At 36.5% G+C, this 18858-nt stretch overlaps 1 protein-coding gene across 1 annotated transcript in view; it reads right to left on the bottom strand.

Annotated features, from left to right (window-relative positions):
• LOC143255037 (guanylate cyclase 32E-like) overlaps positions 1-18858 on the bottom strand; it is a 158913-nt gene that overhangs the window by 39551 nt on the left and 100504 nt on the right. The window contains exons 4-5 of the mRNA XM_076510055.1: positions 16333-16508; positions 101-236 (exon numbers count right to left, since the gene is read on the bottom strand). Coding sequence (XP_076366170.1) covers positions 101-236; positions 16333-16508 — 312 coding nt within the window. The remainder of the gene's footprint in view (positions 1-100; positions 237-16332; positions 16509-18858) is intronic.

An 18858-nucleotide genomic window follows, 5' to 3' on the forward strand; every position in this document is an offset into this window, starting at 1 on the left:
ATATAATTAAAAATAAACAATAATTAAGACTAATTATTACATCTAATCCAGAATAATTTTCAATTCGCTAATTACTTAAAGCTTACGTAATTAAACTTACTTTGGTACGTTCTGCGTTTCATGTAGTCAAAGATTAGTTTCCCATCAAAAGGGTCTTGGCCATCAGCTAAACAATCATTTAGTGCTCTTGCGTATACGTAAACAGCGTCGTATAAATAAGCACCCTCTGCCGGAACCTGTTAATACATTGAAGAAATTTAATTTCGCTAACAATGTACTTCTAAAACAGTAGATACACAGAACTATAAATTTATTTTTTTCTATAAAGAACATAATGCATTTTTTTACCTGCCATGGCTTTTGTTAAAGATAGAGTTTCGCCAATATAATGCTCTTCCTGCACAGCTTGGAACAGAAAACCAAGGAGAAACAGTTAAGTCTCTCAAAACTCCATAAATATTAGAATACATTATATCTCAGAAATGCACATATACATATATATATATAAATATTTAAAGCTAAACAAAAGTAAAACAAATCCACTTTTTCTGAAATTCGTTTAGTGTGCTTGACTGGTAGACATTAATCAGTGATGACGAGAACCCACTTGTTGAGAAATTTATATGCAAAAACGGCTCGTTTGGGCTGAGAAAACACTTTTACATAGAAGAGCGAACAACGTTTCGACCTTCTTCGGTCATCGTCAGGTTCCGGTCAGTTACCTCTTTCTTTGTGAACCTGACGATGACCGAAGAAGCTCGAAACGTTGTTCGCTCTTCTATGTAAAAGTGTTTTCTCAGCCCAAACGAGCCGTTTTTGCATATAAACTGGTAGACATTGCCCTGTTCAATGAAATAACTTCAGACTTTAAGAAAAGTTGACTGTTAACTGCCACTTACCACTTGACTAATTGGTGTGAACCATTTAAAAACGTTGTTATTGTAACATTTGTCCCATTATTTAGGATATTAGAATGTTGTTTTTAATTCATACATTTATTTTTAACATATTTTTTTTGTCAAAGAATCCAAATTGTGCACAATTTTACTATATATTTTTTTCATTTCCGTTGGGAATTTATATATGAAGAAGAGATAAATACAATCTCCTGAGTCAAAGAATCAGTTACAGAAAGTCAACTCGTCAAAGAAGTAGAAATTCAAACAATAAATAATATGTAACATTAGTTATCACAGTTAGCTTACATAGTAGATAAAAGTTATAATTTTCCAATGGGTACTTACAATCATGTGAAAAAGTTAGGACACCCTATGAAAGCCTGTGTATTTTTGTAACATTTTTGGATATATAGATATTTAATCTCAATTTTAACAATACTGAGAAATTATAGGAATATAACTAAACAATTAAAACTGAAGAAAAGACTTTTCAAGATCAACTGTAAATATTAATTCTACAAAAATGCATATTCTAACTGAGGAAAAAGTTAGGACACCCTCACATTTATTCCCACTTAAAATGGCTCAACTCCCACACAGGTGTATCACACCAGGTGCACATGATTAGAAGATTTTGACTCAGCATTTTGAATGAGGCTTGTCTTATTCAAACCTCAAACATTTAGTTTGGTGTGCTCCTGACTGTTAAAGTGAGAGTGAGCACCATGGTAACAGCAAAAGAGCTGCCTGAGGCCTTCAAAAAGAAAATTGTAGCAGCTTATGAGTCTGGTAAGGGATTTTGAAATCAACCATTCCACTGTCCGGAAAATAATCAACAAGTGGAGGGCTTTCAAAATAACTGCCAACATGCCCAGGTGTAGTCTACCAAACAAGTTCACTCCGAGAGTAGACCACAAGATGCTAAAAGAGGTCTCCAAACACCGTAACATGTCATCACGGGACCTACACCAGGTTCTGGCTACTGTTGATGTGAAAGTGCATGCCTCTACAATCAGAAAGAGACTGCACAAATTTAACTTGCATGGGAGGTGTGCAATGAGGAAACCTTTGCTCTCTAAGAGAAACATCAAGGCCAGACTTAAGTATTTCAGAGAGAATGTAGACAAAGACCAGGACTTCTGGAATAATGTTCTTTGGACAAATGAGTCCAAAATTGAATTATTTGGACATCAGAACAGAGGATATGTTTGCCGTAAACCAAATACAGTATTCCAGGAAAAGAACCTCATACCAACTGTGAAGCATGAAGGTGGAAGTGTCATTGTTTGGGGCTGCTTTGCTGCAGCAGGACCTGGACAGCTCACAATCATAGAATCCACCATGAATTCTACTGTGTATCAGAGGGTGCTTGAGGATCATGTGAGACCATCTGTCAGAAAATTAAAGCTGAAGCGGAACTGGACCCTGCAACACGTCAATGACCCAAAATATACCAGTAAATTCACGAAGGACTGGCTGAAAACTAAGAAATGGAGAGTCCTGGAATGGCCGAGTCAAAGCCCAAATCTTAATCCCATTGAGATGCTGTGGGGTGACTTGAAACAGGCTGTACATGCAAGAAACACCTCAAACATCTCACAGCTGAAATAATTCTGCATTGAGGAGTGGGGCAAACGTTCTTCAGACCGATGTCAGAGACTGGTAGATGCCTACAAGAAGCGTCTCACTGCAGTTATTTCAGCCAAAGGGAGTAACACTAGCTATTAGGGAGTAGGGTGTCCTAACTTTTTCACATGACTGTATGTACTTCACAAGATTAGCTATTCTCGTCCAGTGCTGCTCTCTATATGTGAACCTTTTCTTTACGCATGCCGCAAGTTTTCTTCTCCACCTTATTGGAATCGAATGATTCCAACATGTCTTTATGCAAATCACAATATATCTCTTCTTCACCAACAGGATTGTGACATAGTCACGTAACATATGTAACTCGTTTATACACCTCTACCGAATTATGAGTTCGAAGTTTGGCAGAAGACGTTAGCAGAAGAGGAAAATTGGGAAGAAGGATGGGAAATGTGAGGGAGTGGGGTAGGTACGTATCGGAAATGCATATTCATTATAGGTAAATTATAACTTTCAATGCTGCACTCAGCTCCACCAGCAATATTGAGAAGTAGTGGGACTATTGCACGGGAATGCCAGAAGTAACCCTCTCAAAGTCTCCAAAGGGTATACCTGGAAATTAGAGAGAGTTAGATCCAAAGATGTGATGAGGGCAATCACACCACTTTTGTATGAAATGCTAAGGAAATAAAAACGGAAAGCGAAAGGAGCACATCCAATGATTCCAACCAAGAAAATATATATGGAACTCAATCACACAGAGTATAAAAGTAGATAAATTAAGAGATGTGCCTTTTCTCGGGCACAGGACAGGTAAATATTCCGGCGCCTGTTCTGTGAAAGTGGGTTTTCTCAGGGCACTCCCGTTTCCCCTTACAGCAAAATCTTAGGCATTGGATCTTTAGATCCCAGCCAAGGCAACTTTATTACCATGCCCTGAATTGGGTCGTTTCGTGTTTATGTTCATATTTACTATGCCATCTGTCTTTCGGGACGAGTTCTGGCTGTTTTCTCCGGTGCTACCTTTGCCTCGCTCATGAATATTAATTATGACCAACTTCACTCCTTCACCCAAAAAGAGTCAAAATAAAAGAAAAACAAAACCCTAGCTAAATTCAATAACCTTCCACGAAAGGGGACGAAGAGGAATCACAACGTTCCTGAACACCCCAGTTGGAGAGAGAAATATTTCTCTCTCTCTAAACTAAACCCCTGCCACGTTAGTTTGCGATGTGCCTTTAGCTGCAGAGTGGCTAGCGTGCAATGGATCATACTCGGTAAGTCAAATACATCCAAAACCTGTACACCTATGCCACTAAAATCTGTCATCCGTACAGGGGAAGGATGAGAATTATACTGTTTTCACTTCAAGTCCAAGAGACCAGAGAGAAACTAGAAACACTATGACTCCCGAGTATAAGACATGTAATATATTAGATCTATCAATCTGGGGACTTGATATTTGGTATCGAAAGGATATCCATATAACAAACATCTACTTCCTGAACAGCTAAATTGACCGGAAATATTTTAAAAGCATAACTTCCTCGGCATATAGGCCCAGCATGGCCATGTGGTAAAGGCGCTCGATTTATAATATGAAAGTCGCGGGTTTGAATCCCCGTCACACTAAACATGCTTGTCCTTCCAGCCGTAGAGACATTATAAAGTTACGGTCAATCCCACTATTCGTTGGTAAAAGAGTAGTCCAAGAGTTGGCGGTGGGTGATGATGACTAGCACCTTCCTCTCGTCTTACACTGCTAAATTAGGGACCGCTAGCGCAGATAGTCCTCGAAATGCTTTGCGCGAAATTAAAACAAAACAAAACCTTCCTAGGCATAAAATACAACGAAGGCTATCAAAGGAGACAAAACTGGAAAAATCCCTCTTTAACTCCACTGTGACCTATAATATAGATGAAGATTGGTCGAGAGAATAATATAGACAACCATAAACGTGTGTTGATTGGTTCCATTTGAAATCTAACACCCAACTGCCAAGGGGTAGGATGAGGGCTCTTAGTCGAAAGGTGAAAGGCAATTTGACGTCTCACTTCTTTGTGACTATATAACTCGCATTGGAGGATATCATCTCATCTACACCCGCAGTACACCACCAACCTGCTTTGCATTTTGTGTGGAACCCGTTCAATAGGATTTCTCTGTGGTCGACAACCCCAGAAGTTTAAAACTGGAAAGTGGTAAGGGCTCCCATACTTCAATTGAAGAAAAGGGGTTTAGGACACGTTGGAGAGACCAGAGAAACGTCATCATCTGAGACAGTGCAACAGGTGACCATGAAACCGTATTTTGAAAAACATAGAATATCGATTTATTCAAAACAAAGCATGGCCGCGATAGGGAGCTATCTTCTATTGCTTTACTCATGCAGTCCAATGATGGTATGGTCCAGAATGGACAAGTTTGTGAAGCAAGTACACTGTGAGGTTATTTACTACATACGAAGCCTGAGGAACACACTAACTCAACAGTGAACATTGCGAAGCCATAAAAGTAAAAGTGCGAGTCAACACGGCGATACAGTGCATATTTCTAATTGAAGAATATCTTGTCAGGCACATCTCGCAACAGAGCGAGATTTATGTAGATACGAAATGAAGGAAGAGCCCCTGAAGGGAAAATAAAATATATATATAAACTTACTCAGTCAAAGTCACTCCGAAGCTTGAAGAATGGCTACTAGTGGTAGACAAAAACCCAATGAAGAAGAAACTGCGATAAGGCGTAAAGAATTGTAGATGAGGGTATTAGTTGTAGTCCACATAGTCGACTGTAGGATTACCTTACTTTTAGGGCGTTATAATGTGACGGTCACTCCCACTATTCGTTGGTAAAAGAGTAGCCCAAGAGTTCGCGTTGGGTGGTGATGACTAGCTGCCTTCCCTTTAGTCTTACACCACTAAATTAGGGACGGCTAACGTAGATAGCTCTCGTGTAGCTTTGCGCGAAATTCCCCCAAAAAAAAAACAAAACGAGTATTTTTTCTTCTAAACGCCTATAATCAGACTGTATTTTTTTAGAAAATAGCAAAACTATATCAATGTCTGAAAATATAATGCTTCATTTCAAATTAGAGCTCTTATATAGCAACACGAACCGAGTGTATTTAAATAAGACGACTTATCCAAGAGCTAATACTTTGAAACAAATATTTTCTTCCAAAACATAAACGTTTTATGTCCGTGTCAGTACTTAAAACATGTGTTCACACGTCTCTGAGTACGTGATATTGAAACCAACATACAAACAAGCGACATAATTTGTTGGTTTGTTTGTTTTTTGAATTTCGCACAAAGCTACTCAAGGGCTATCTGTGCTAGCCGTCCCTAATTTAGCAGTGTAAGACTAGAAGGAAGACAGCTAGTCATCACCACCCACCACCAACTTTTGGGCTACTCTTTTACCAACGAATAGTGGGATTGACCGTCACGCTATAATGCCCCCACGGCTGAAAGGATGAGCATGTTTGGCGCGACGGGGATGCGAACCCGTGACACTCAGATTACGAGTCAGCACGCCTTAACATGCTTGGCCATGCAGGGCCAAGTGACATGAAAAACACAGCCTGTAGAAGTCCGGAATGTATCAGAACTACAATCTGGTATTACTTGGCGTTTCGTAGGTAGTGCGATGCAACCTATACTGCTTTGTGGAAATGTGTGTAACAGCCTTTTTCATACAAAATAACTGTATACTTAGAATATAAAGTTGTGTTTGGATCTGTATTTTTAATTTACGAGATGGTGGTATCTATTGTGTTTAATGGCGTTGGAAAACAAAGGATTGTTGATCAACTTGGGGCACCGGGACCATTCAGAAAGAAATATACAACAAGTCGTATCTCAGCTGTGTAGGCAAAGTGCAGGGTAAGAAATAAGAAAGCAAAAACACCAAGTTCAGTGACAAAAGTTGTCCATTTGTCCGAAGTAACAGCACGTAATACAGTCAAGAAGAATCTCCGTCTGAAAAAGGGAAACAAATCAGGTGTAGACAAGCTGCTTTGTTAACGTATTTGTTGTACTGTTGCATACCTCAAATAGCTAGAGAGTTAAACGGATATTTCGCGCAATTTTATAAAAAGACATGGCAATTTATTTAACGGATGAAGCGCTCATAGATAATAAATTTCTGTGCAGTAGAACTGTTGAAATAGGCGCTGGGAAACCGTCTTCCTCATACATTAAATTATAGAAAGCATGCAGTGAGTAATAGTATGACTTTTACATCACAGTTTTCTGACTGAGCAAAATATATATATAAAAACGGCTAGTTTGGGTTGAGAATATGTTTTACGTAGAGGAGCGAACAACGTTTCGACCTTCTTCGGTCATCGTCAGGTTCACAAAGAAAGAAAGAGGTAACTGACCGGAAGCTGACCACATGTTTGAAACGGGTTGTGTAACTGAGTGTTGGAATGTAGAGGGCTTGCTTAAATGTTTGAATATATAATTTTATAATATTTATTTTATTATTATTATTTATTATATTATTTTTAATATAGGTATGAAGGTGTTCCTTTGTATTGTTGTAAAAATGAGTAAGGCTTCTTTAATTTTGCGTTTGTTTATGTTTGTTTATTTATTTAGTATTTGAGTGTTTTCTATGGTTATGTTGTGTTTATTTGACTTGCAATGTTCGAAAACGTGTGAAGGTGACTTTTTACGTTCTTTAAATCTGGTTTCCATTTTTCCACTTGTTTCTCCAATATAGAAGTCGTGGCAGTTATCACATTGTATTTTATAAATAATATTGGTGTGATCTTTGTCAATGTAGTTTTTACATAGTATGGACCTCAGTTTTGTGCCAGGTTTTTGGAAAAAATTGATATTAACTGGAATGTCATATTTTGTTTCCAGTTTTTGCCAAATGTTGGTTATTTGTCTGCTGATGTCGGGAATATATGGTATGCAGCAGTATATGGTTTCCTGATTTTTGATTCGTGAGATATATTTATTTTTGTTGGTTGATATATTTTTCTCTACAAGTGGGTTTCTCGACATCACTGATTATTTCTGACTTGGCCTTTAACAATGAAACCTATGCTGAAGTGGCACTGAGGTAGAGTCGAATTAGGTTTGAAATGGAGCCGTAACCAAGTAATGAGGCTTAAAACGTGTTTAAAATGTTTAGTAAATTAGACATTTTTACAGTAATTATTCAATAGATCAACACTAGTAATAAAAACATTTTATGATCTATAATTGTAATTATTTTTTTATCGTCGTTGATATTTTTCTTCTCGAAGTTCAGAATTTGTTTAAAATCATTAATGAAAGGCTATCAAAAACATCTTTCGTTACAAGTGGATTTATTCAACGTAGCTCACTAACCTGCATGATCTAAATGCAACGGGTTGGACTGTGTACAATGCATTTGTTGTAGGTACAATGGGTAACATTGTGTATAATGTATTTGTCCTAGGAGCAATAGCTTACAATGTCTGTGACGTGTTTATTATAGGGACAATGGGTTACATTGTCTATAACGTGCTTGTTCTAGATGCGATAGATTACATTATGTGTAACGTATTTGTTCTTGGTGCAATGGGATACATTGTGTACAACGTATTTGTTCTAGGTGCAATGGATTACATTGTGTATAACGTATTTGTTCTAGGTGCAATGGATTACATTGTGTATAACGTATTTGTTCTGGTTGCAATGTGTTATATTGTTTATATTATTTGCATTCTATAACTACTTAGATAAAAGAATTCTGACGAAAACTGTTTTCAGATGGCACGATTACTGCTGCTGTAAAGCTTTTTATTTCTATGCTGGCGAGCCGGGATCGAATCTGTGCTACATTAGAAACTATTTACCGCCCTTTAAGTTATAGGTGCGTTATGAGAGTGACAGTTAAAACGTTAGTCTATGTGATAGGATGATACTGATAGGTTGCTTTCTTTCTGGTCAGCAGTATATAATTAAAGTTAGTTTGTAAGCAGATCAAGAAATTGGCTGCATGCAACTATATTATTTTGTACCCAGATCAACCAGTTGGTAGCCTGGAAATATATTATTTTGTAATTAGATCAAGCAGTTGGTAGCCTGGAACTATATTATTTTGTAACCAGATCAAGCAACTGGTAGCCTGGGGCTATATTGTTTTCTAATCACAGCTGGCAAGTCAAAAGACTCAACGATTGCTTGAATATTTCAATGAATATAGGATTTTATCTGGACGCTATTACACATTTCATAATTCTAACTTTTGTCACTCAGTTTCTAATGATTTCAAATATTGAAGGTATTTGCATACTTACAAGCAAATCGTACTTGTTCATGTATTATGTTTGTTTGAAAATTCCATTACGTAAGGCATGTGAACTATATACATAAGCAAGCATGCATTCAGAAATCAACTATTTGTTATGCATACTTTTTTCTAATTTTGGTTATTTTCTACTGAAAATGATCTTTCTGGAGGTAAAACTGGTCATCACGATATGTTTTATGGTCTTAAATTCTTTACATAAAATTACAACTAACTAATAGATATTATTTCTCCATATGAAACAGAATCAGATATATTTGTTGTTATTTAGTTCCACGTGACGAAAACGGTTTCAAATCTATTGATAAAATGCTTAATTTGTTTTTGTCCTCTCACGCAGAAAACTTGCAAAAGACAAAACTTAATACATTAGTTGGGTTTATTAAACTCTCATCTGGATTATCAAATTAAATGAAGGAAAATCGTTTATTTCTGATTAAATTCAAGTAGATTCTTTGGTATAGAAATGATAACGTATGTATGTTTTTATAACAGCTTCATGTAGCGTGTGTTAGGTCAGGTTAGCCTGGACATTTGTGCTCTGTTCACCATCCAGATTCGAGACGAACGAGGATTATACATGATGAAACAAGTATCGATGAAGGCAAGGAGTAAATGGTTGTCCAGGATATTGGTTTACCTCGTGGTACTGATGAAGATTCATATTATTCATATACTGAAGGTTTAGTACAAAGTACAGTTTTATGCTGACACAAGTATCTAGAAACAGACTGAACTCGACATCAGTTAAACTCACTCGCATCGATGCGTACGTTTATTTTACCTTAATTAAAATCGGATGATTCATTTTGAATTTCGCGTAAAACTACGCGCGAAGTATCTGCGTTAGCCGTCCCTAATTTAACTCTAAAACACTACTAGAGGGAAGGCAGCTAGTCATCACCACCCACCGCCAACTTTTGGGATACTCTTTTACCAATGAATAGTGGGATTTACCGTAACATTATAACGCCCTCACAGCTGAAAGGGCGATCATGTTTGGGGGTACGGGAATTCGAACCCGTGACCCTCGGATTACGAGTGCCTTAACCACCTGGCCATGTAGAGCCTATTTTACAAATGAATACTGAGTTTGACCCTCACATTATAATGTCCCAACGGCTGAAATGGGGAGCATGTTTGGTAGAACGGTGACTCGAGCCCTCAACTCACACATTGCGAATCAAGATTTGAGTGATGTTTGTAACATGATTATATAGTTTTGTTCTGCATTTACTTACTGATTATGTATTAATGTATTACAAGTTACAGCTTTTACAGTAAGGAAGATATGATTTTCGAGGACGTACGACGTTTCGATCACTATTAGATCGTTAGATGTTCATTTAAATAGCAAACATCCTATTCCTTTGTAGTGAAACGTCGTAGATGTTCTAAAAAGTAATGTTACTTAGTCTGAAAGCTGTAAGTTGTAATAAACTAATAATTATACAGTGTTGATGGGAATGGAACATCTTACAGGACAATACTCGATTGTTAGCTTTGTACGCATGCGTCATGTTAAACAAACATATTAATTTGTCTATAGTATTTAAAATTACTTTGCTTAGGTTTAAATTGTTTTGAATTTTTAAACTAATAAAAAATGCATTACATATGAGCTACCTAAAGATTTTGAAGCCAATATCAAGGGTTGTTTCCCTGTCTTTTATCCAATGCTAAAATCTTCAGAGCGGAAGTCAAGTAAAATTAATATCGACATTGTATATAAACATTTTATTCCCTTAGCGGTTAAGACAGAAGTCTACAAGATTGGACGCTAAAATGTGATTTCATCACCCATTCGGTTTCTCATGATGTAAAACACATAACAGACGGAACCGTTATAATTTTTTTATTTGTTTCTGTTTACTTTCACGTTATAATTTGACGGTCAATCCCACAATTCGTTGGTAAAGAGTAAAAGCTACTCAAGGGGTATCTACGCTAGGCGGTTCGGCCTGGCCAGGTGGATAAAGCACTCGACTCGTAATCTGAAGATCGCGGGTTCGAATCCCCGTCACACCACACATGCTCACCTTTTCAGCCGTGAGGGCGTTATAATGTGACGTTCAATCCCACTATTCATTGGTAAAAGAGTAGCCCAAGAGTTGGCGGTGGGTGGTGATGACTAGCTGCCTTCTCTCTAGTCTTACACTGCTAAATTAGGGACGACTAGCACAGATAGCCCTCGAGTAGCTTTGTGCGAAATTCCAAAACAAACATCATTCACTTAAAGAATACCATCTAAATGTTGTTAGTGCACTTACAACGTACGGTCCAAACAGTAAGGCGTCTGTAATATACATTGTCTAAACATTATTCAAGTAAGCATAACAAACTACATAAACAGCTGTAAGCAACAGAATAGACAAATCATTTGGAGCAAGACATGGTTAATTTTAACAGAGGAAATCGTTTGTTTAGTGGGATGTTATATGGAGTGACCAAGACATCTGTCTGTGTGTTACATCATTTTTTAAATATTTGTTGCATTCTGAATTTCGCGCAAAGATATACGAGGGCTATCAGCGGTAGCTGTCTCCAATTTAGCAGTCTAAGACTAGAGGGAAGGCTGCTAGTTATCATTATCCACCGCCAACTCTTGGGCTACTCTTTTACCAACGAATAGTGGGATTGGTCGTACATTATGACGTCCTCACGACTGAAAGTGCGAGCATATTTGGTGTGACGGGGATTCGAACCCGAGAAATAGTGTTTGCCAAGCGCAATAACCATCTAGACATGCCAGGCCAATTATTTTTTTAGATGCATCGATCAAATTAGCAAGAAATATTTATGATCATCGGTAAAAAAAAAAAAAAAAAAAAAGATAATAAAAATAATCGCTCATGTAAGCCATGGAAACGCATTCTCTTAATTTTGAACCACATCAGGCATACTGCGGATGATTTTATGGGAAAGGAAATATGGCCGACAGTGAATAGGTATCATGAGTAAAAATACGTGAAACGTAAACGGTATGTCGGTATGTTAAGACCAGGAATAACGCACAACCATTCTCAAATTAGTCACACTATTACAGAGGGCGAGAAACCTTACAGAAAGCTGACAGCTGTGGAAGAGCACGTTAGGAAATTATGTTCGAGAATGTTTACGTATATATTTTTCTAATAACATGTGCCATCTACGGCTGTAAAGCGGGAACGTTTGTAAATGTGCAGATCACTGTTCAGTTTCTTTTCCCCTTTAATCGCTTCAAAACTTAAAAAAAAAGTAACGGATTACCTGTGTTCGTGTAGTTACATTATTAATTGGTTTATCTTGAGAGTTGACACAGTGAAAACAGGAAATTAGTCACGTCGGTCACAAATGATCTTACGTTCCGTCAAGAAAGAAGAAAAAAAATCTCCGTTGAAAAAGCGAACTCCAAACCGACGTATTTTTAGACCATTAACCCCCTGCTTGGTACTCCAAATTTTGGCGCTTATAGTCCCTTTAATATTAGCTAGACTTTTGTTCAAAACATTCATAAATATATTGCCGTATTTTATATAAATGTCAAACATTATTATTTACTGTTCTGAAGCATGCAGTGCGTGTCTTTAACTTCACAAAGACATATGGTTTGTTCTCCTCGTTTTGTGGTTCTTACCAAATGTGATCTTCAAAATCTCCACAAAAAAGTATACAAGTGCATTAGAATTAGAACACAGTGCTATGCCTGCCGATTTATACCGCTAGAAACCGGGTTTCGATACCCATGGTTGACATAGCTACAGATCGCCCTTTCTGTAGCTTTGTACTAATACAAAATAACAATTCCCCTTCCAAGTGGCACAGCAGTATGTTTTCGTTTTACCAACACAAGAAACCGGGTTTCGATACCTGTGGTATGCAAAGCAAAGATAACTTATGGTGTAGCTTTTAAGATGAATTTCCGCCACTTTAGGCCAGCAAGAAATAATAATTTTACTCATTCAGAATGGTTATAATAATTTCTTTTTCTTTTCTCCGTTCAAGTTCAGAGAAGGATAAAAACGTGTCTAACGCTGTAATGAATCGCTGAACCATTTCTAATAAACCAGCAAAGTTGTGACCCACAATCGTTTGAGAAGGCAGAAGAAACGTGTAAAACATAAATTGTGTGGCCAATCACCTGATAGGAATGGTTAGAATGTTGATTTGACCCTATCAGGGAAAACAGTGAATATGTTTTTGGTACAAACAGATAGTTTGTTTGTTTGTTTTGAATTTCGCGCAAAGCTACTCGAGGGCTATCTGCGCTAGCCGTCCCAAATTTAGTAGCTATAATTTTTTAGCTACCTGATTTAACCGCTAGGTGCTTTTTAAAGACCGTGGTAAGAAATACATCAGCTGCAAGAAAACTGCGAACTTTCTACTAAATATCTAAATTTAACGAGATTTTGGTATCCAAATGTGGTAAAAATTAGTTAGTTTAAGATAAAACTTGATAATTATTTAAATGATAAGGGCTGGCTTTGATTGGTTGAAATATACGCCAATCGTGCAAAGCTTCCTACACTTAAGTTATCTGGTTTTCTAATCATCTCACACACATAATAAGGAAATCAATATTAACAATGATTTCGATAACTTACTGTATAAAACTCCCTGAACTAATAATATACGAACCTAATAGCCTAATATGATCAAATTGTGTTGTTGAAAATTAATGACGTAAAACTGTTTTGACGCAAGAAGAACCTCATGTAAGCGTGTTTAAGAGAAACACACTTTCTTGGTTTGGAAACAGTATGCGTGTGTATGTTTATGTGAATGAAAGGTTTTATTCTTATTAAACAGCCAACATAAAGATTGAACAAAGATCAAACTTAACATACACCCGGTATCGCAGAAATGAAACAGGAGGACATTTCGTTCAAAATATCGCATACAAATGTCGGTTGAGATGTACCAATAGAAGTCACATACTAGTGATGTGTACATGATACACGCGCCATTATGCACGAAGCGAGTGAGTCTTGAAATATCGACAGCGATAGGGTTGGACTACTGTTCCAAGTTTCATTTGTTTGTTTTTTTAATTTTGCGCAAAGCTACTCGAGGGCTACGTGAGGGCGTTATAATGTGACGTTCAATCCCACTATTCATTGGTAAAAGAGTATCCCAAAAGTTGGCGGTGGGTGGTGATGAGTAGTTACCTTCTCTCTAGTCTTACACTGTTAAATTAAAGACGGCTAGCGCAGATAGCCCTTGTGTAACTTTGTGCGAAAATCAAAACAAAACAAACCAAATTAATCTACGCTAGGCATCCTTAATTTAGAAATTATAGATTAGGGGGTAAGCGGTCAGTCGATACCATTCATCGCTGATATTTTTTTATCACTGCTTATCAACGAATAGTGGGATTGACCGTCACGTTATAATGTTTCTAAGGCCAAAGAAACAAGCACGATCGGCGAAGGGATTAGAACCTGTAGATTTCATGTCGAGCGCTCTTATCACGTGGCCACTATAGAACTCTCCTTATAAAGTTAATATATATTGTTTTATAAAAACTAAGCCAAACAGATAAGTATAATTTAGTGAGCAATCGTAAAGATCAAATGGTGAATTTTAATATCATGTGCCTAATCTAAGAACAACAAACGTTTTTCATTTGTTGTTGGTTTATCTTCTTAGTAATAAATTAGATTATTTTGATATTATATGACGTATATATTGCACAGAACTCTGAATAATAAAAAAAGTGGTTAATTGATTTTGGTTCATTGGTCAAACATTTGATCAGCCGAAAATAAATGTTCGTAAAAAGTTAAATTATGGGTTTTAGGTTTTCATTTGATAGATCGTTTACAATAAACGACTGAATCCAGGTTCAAAACTGAATAAAACACAATCACGAGTGAATCTTTAAGCAATGAATATTCTGGCTGTTCCATCACCCAATCTGATACTAATACATCAATCTTACTTTAATATTCCACTTTCTGTACGATGAAGTCCACTGATTTACTGTATTCATTTCTCTATTACCTTAACCTATGTGTGTTTGGAATTAAGCGCAAAGCTACGTAATGGGCTATGTGTGCTCTGCCCTCACGGGTATCGAAACTCGGTTTCTAGCAATGTAAGTCTACAGACATACCGTTGTGCCACTGAAGGGGGGGTAACTAAACCAGAGAAAGAAGAAAAAAACAAGTTGAAAGAACGAATGGTTCATCTATGAAACAAAAAACACGATGACAGGACAAATGGTTGTCAGAAAAACAAAAGTTAAATGAATGAATGGTTTCATATTCAAACAAGCACGTTTTAACCACGGGAGAATAAAGAGCGGGGTGTTGGTGTTTCCATTCTTATGCGCATACAAACTAATCGGTTGTGTCAAAGAACTCTTAGGTTACAGGTGCATCCTTCTTTAATTTTGAACTACTAATCGAACCTGCCGTCACAAGTTTGTCATTCTCATTTTCAACTGAAAATATTACAGTTGTCCAGCAGCATAGGTCACCAACTACTAGGCCACACCTGAAAAGAAATAAGTAAAAAAAACAAAAAAACTTTATCTTTTACAGAGATTTCTCATCCGAAAATCGAATATAAAGGATATCTTAAAGATAATTTTTAACGAATATAATAAGCTCGTTCAAGGGACCTGCGGAAATAAGAAAGAAAACTAATTAGATTAAGTTTTATTCTTTAGGGAGAAATATATGACAAAAATATCTACGAATGTTATTTAATGTTCTTCCCTTTATAATCCAGATGTAATTTCAAAGAGTGTTCTGTTTTCAGAGTAAGTAAAACGAAAATTAGGAGTATAATTATTTTTACTTTTTTGGTTTCGAAGTTCATAAGCCATGCTGTTTTGCAGCATACAGAGCGCAATTCTTCTCGTGATTCATGGCATGCGCACGTCACAACAATACAAATAACATTGCTAAGCATCCTTTATCTGACGTCATTCTAGTGTCTATTGACTGACAACACACTACAGTGTAGTGATGCAACTGGTTAAAATAGGTGATCCTACCCCCTGAAGCGATTTTTGGACCCTCTTCAAAGAAAATATTGCGTACAATTTCATAGCACAGTTGCATTAGGATGTTAAAACTTTTTCATATATTCGTCTTTCAATGCCAGTTTAAAAAAATATATGTGGCATAGCAGTATGTCCGCAGACTTATAACAGTAAAGAACGAGTTTCGATACCAGTTAGTGGGCAGAGGACAGACATTCCACTGTGTAACTTTGTGCTTAACTACAACAGACCTAGTTTTACCTATTTCTTGTTTATTATCATATAAACAACGCAGCAGTATATGTAGCTGTGATTTTCACAAGATGCTTTACGTAACAACACCAATCTATTAAACTGTGGAGTAATCAATATTTCTGCTTTCATGCAGTCCTCCGATAGGACAAAGGCAACGCTATGAGCTCACAATGAAAAACTTCGGGGTTCAATTTCCAAGCGATGGACACAGCAAATAGCTTAGTGTGGCGTTGCTCTAAACTCTAAAGAAACAAAGATACAAAGAATCAAAAATACAAACCAGAAACTCGACAGTATTGTTGATATATAATATTATATTTTACCCTTTTCATTCCACCAAAGATTCCAACAGGGTTTTTAAAGTTGAAAGGTGGAAGTTGCATGTACTGGTTGACTTTAACAGCAAAGCTTTCAAACCCCATAGGAGGAGACCCAACGACCCCGAGATAGGACTGGAACGCCGTTTTGGCTTTGTCTTCAATTTCATCACGGAGTAAACCTGAAATGAAATATTCTTCTGCAAAGAAAATCACAATAATAATAATGATAAAACGTTCAATATAACCTGTATCCCACAGTTGATTGTAAAATCAAGCAGTTGCTACGTTACTTCGTAACCATATACAATAAAGACTGATCCTTCAGAAGCGAAATCAAACATGTATAATTTGGACAGATGCATTTGTTATATACTCCAACGAATAATAAAAAAGCTGAGTGTTGGCCTAAACATTCTCAAGTTTCGCTGTGAAAGGATATAAAAATATGTATTAATACAAAGGTACTCTTGCAAACCGGATGCGACGTGTCTGTTAGTAACTACACGTTACTATACGACAAAAGGGTTAACCCTAAACGGCGGCCATCATCAATTGATGCTTCTACCTACAACATTCCCGCTGTTTAAGGATAAAACAGTTCGGTCAGAAACTCAATTTAAAGACATATCCATCCTTAATTCCAAATTATTAACCCACGACCTTCAGATAAATAGCCCGGAACGTCAACCATTAGACCATAACTAGAAAAAAAAGTTTTTCAAGTATTTCAATTTCTATTCCGAATTTCTTCATTCAAACATAAACAGAAAAGTTTAATAGGAGGTTCAAAGATTATATTGGTGTTTGAAAATCTACAAAGAGGAGAATGATTATTTTGGAATTAAACATAAAGTTACTCAAAGGGATATCTGTACTGATATGTTTTTCTGATTTGTTTCTGTATTGCAACGGCTTTTGTCTTAAGCGTCTTCGATATTTGTAAATATATATGCATTATTCTTCTATTACGTGTGTACGTTTTTTCAGGAAATAGACGACTAATTAAGGAATGATGGATATAACTAAACCTCGGTTTTCACCATTTCACTCTGGACTTATAATAAAAACTAATTATACCTCCATCAATTTTCATTCGGAATTCTTGTGGTCTAATTTTTTTTGTAACATAATTTTCATATTTCCCAGTCCACGTTGTCATATTTTAATTAAATTGCCTGATTTATACACATAAAAATGAATATATTTAAAAACTATATATACGTCGATCCAAAGTTTCGTAATGAATAGGTCTGAAACATGATACCTAGCAACGAATAATACAATAAAACTTACCACCAACTCCAGAACAGTTCGTTATTATTTTACATAAGCTATATGGAAACCACAGAAATAACAAAATACAACTCTGCGTAGTCTTAACTTGGCAAGACATATCTATTCGTAATTCCAAATTATTTACTCACGAGCTTCAGATAAACAGCCCGGAACGTCAATCATTAGGTCACAACTAGAAAAAAAAGTTTTACTTGTATATCAATTTAATGAAATATTATAATGAAGGTTATTGTAGTTTGACAACAGACAGTAAGCATCAAAATAATTTAGTTCATCTTTATTTAAACAGACATTTGACGATTTCACGTGCATGTAAGCGGTCATCTCACTTACGATTGCAAGTGAAGTATTTGGTAAGCGTGGATTTAAATCTCTGTTTTTCAACATGATTTCTATCACTACGGAGTAAGACTTCCCACAAACAGAAGGGTAATATGTAAACAATGCTCCATATTTGAAATTATTGCAGTGTTGATAAAGTCTTTGGTTTTGTTTTGAATTTCGCTCAAACCTACAAGAGGATTACACTGGTTTACAAAGAAATTGAGGCAAGCACAAAAATAGCTGTTTTAACCTAATTTGGGGGTGCTGAATTCAGATATGAAATCCGTTTTTACTCATCACCTCTAGTTTTTTAGATATGCATACTGTACATTTTGTACACATACTGTACATAAAGGCGTATATGCATTCAGGGTTAATTTCTAATATTGTGTGACTTATGTCTTCTTTTTTAGTTATTATGCAATAAATGTAATTGATAGCATTACATTATATATATATAGCTATATATCAAGACGGATTTTGGCAGTTAAGCGTAGCCAACACGTCTCAATCAACAGCCAGTAGTGCACTGGCAGTCAGCGCAGGAGGTTGGTGTCCCTCGACAATTGTGTTACACAATCTTCTGGGTATATATTTGTATTACAATTTGCAACGACGCACATAATTATTATTGCCTTACATATGATTTAATTTTACTTTTTTTTTTTTCAGATTCTCCAATGGCTTCAAGCTCGTCAAAACACCGAGGATGCCTCAACAAGGCCAATTCTTTCTGCTACGTGTGTGGGACTTTACGACAGTTGCACAGCGTCGAACCATCACTTCCCTCCTCAGAACTGCCTACTTTCATTATTTTGACTGTAAAATTGGTGATCAGGACAAATCTTGGGCTCCACACATCTGCTGTAAACCCTGCTACAATGGACTAACTGCTTGGTTTAATGGCAA

The sequence above is a fragment of the Tachypleus tridentatus genome, chromosome 7 (genome assembly GCF_004210375.1).
Source record: "Tachypleus tridentatus isolate NWPU-2018 chromosome 7, ASM421037v1, whole genome shotgun sequence".
NCBI lineage: Eukaryota > Metazoa > Arthropoda > Merostomata > Xiphosura > Limulidae > Tachypleus > Tachypleus tridentatus.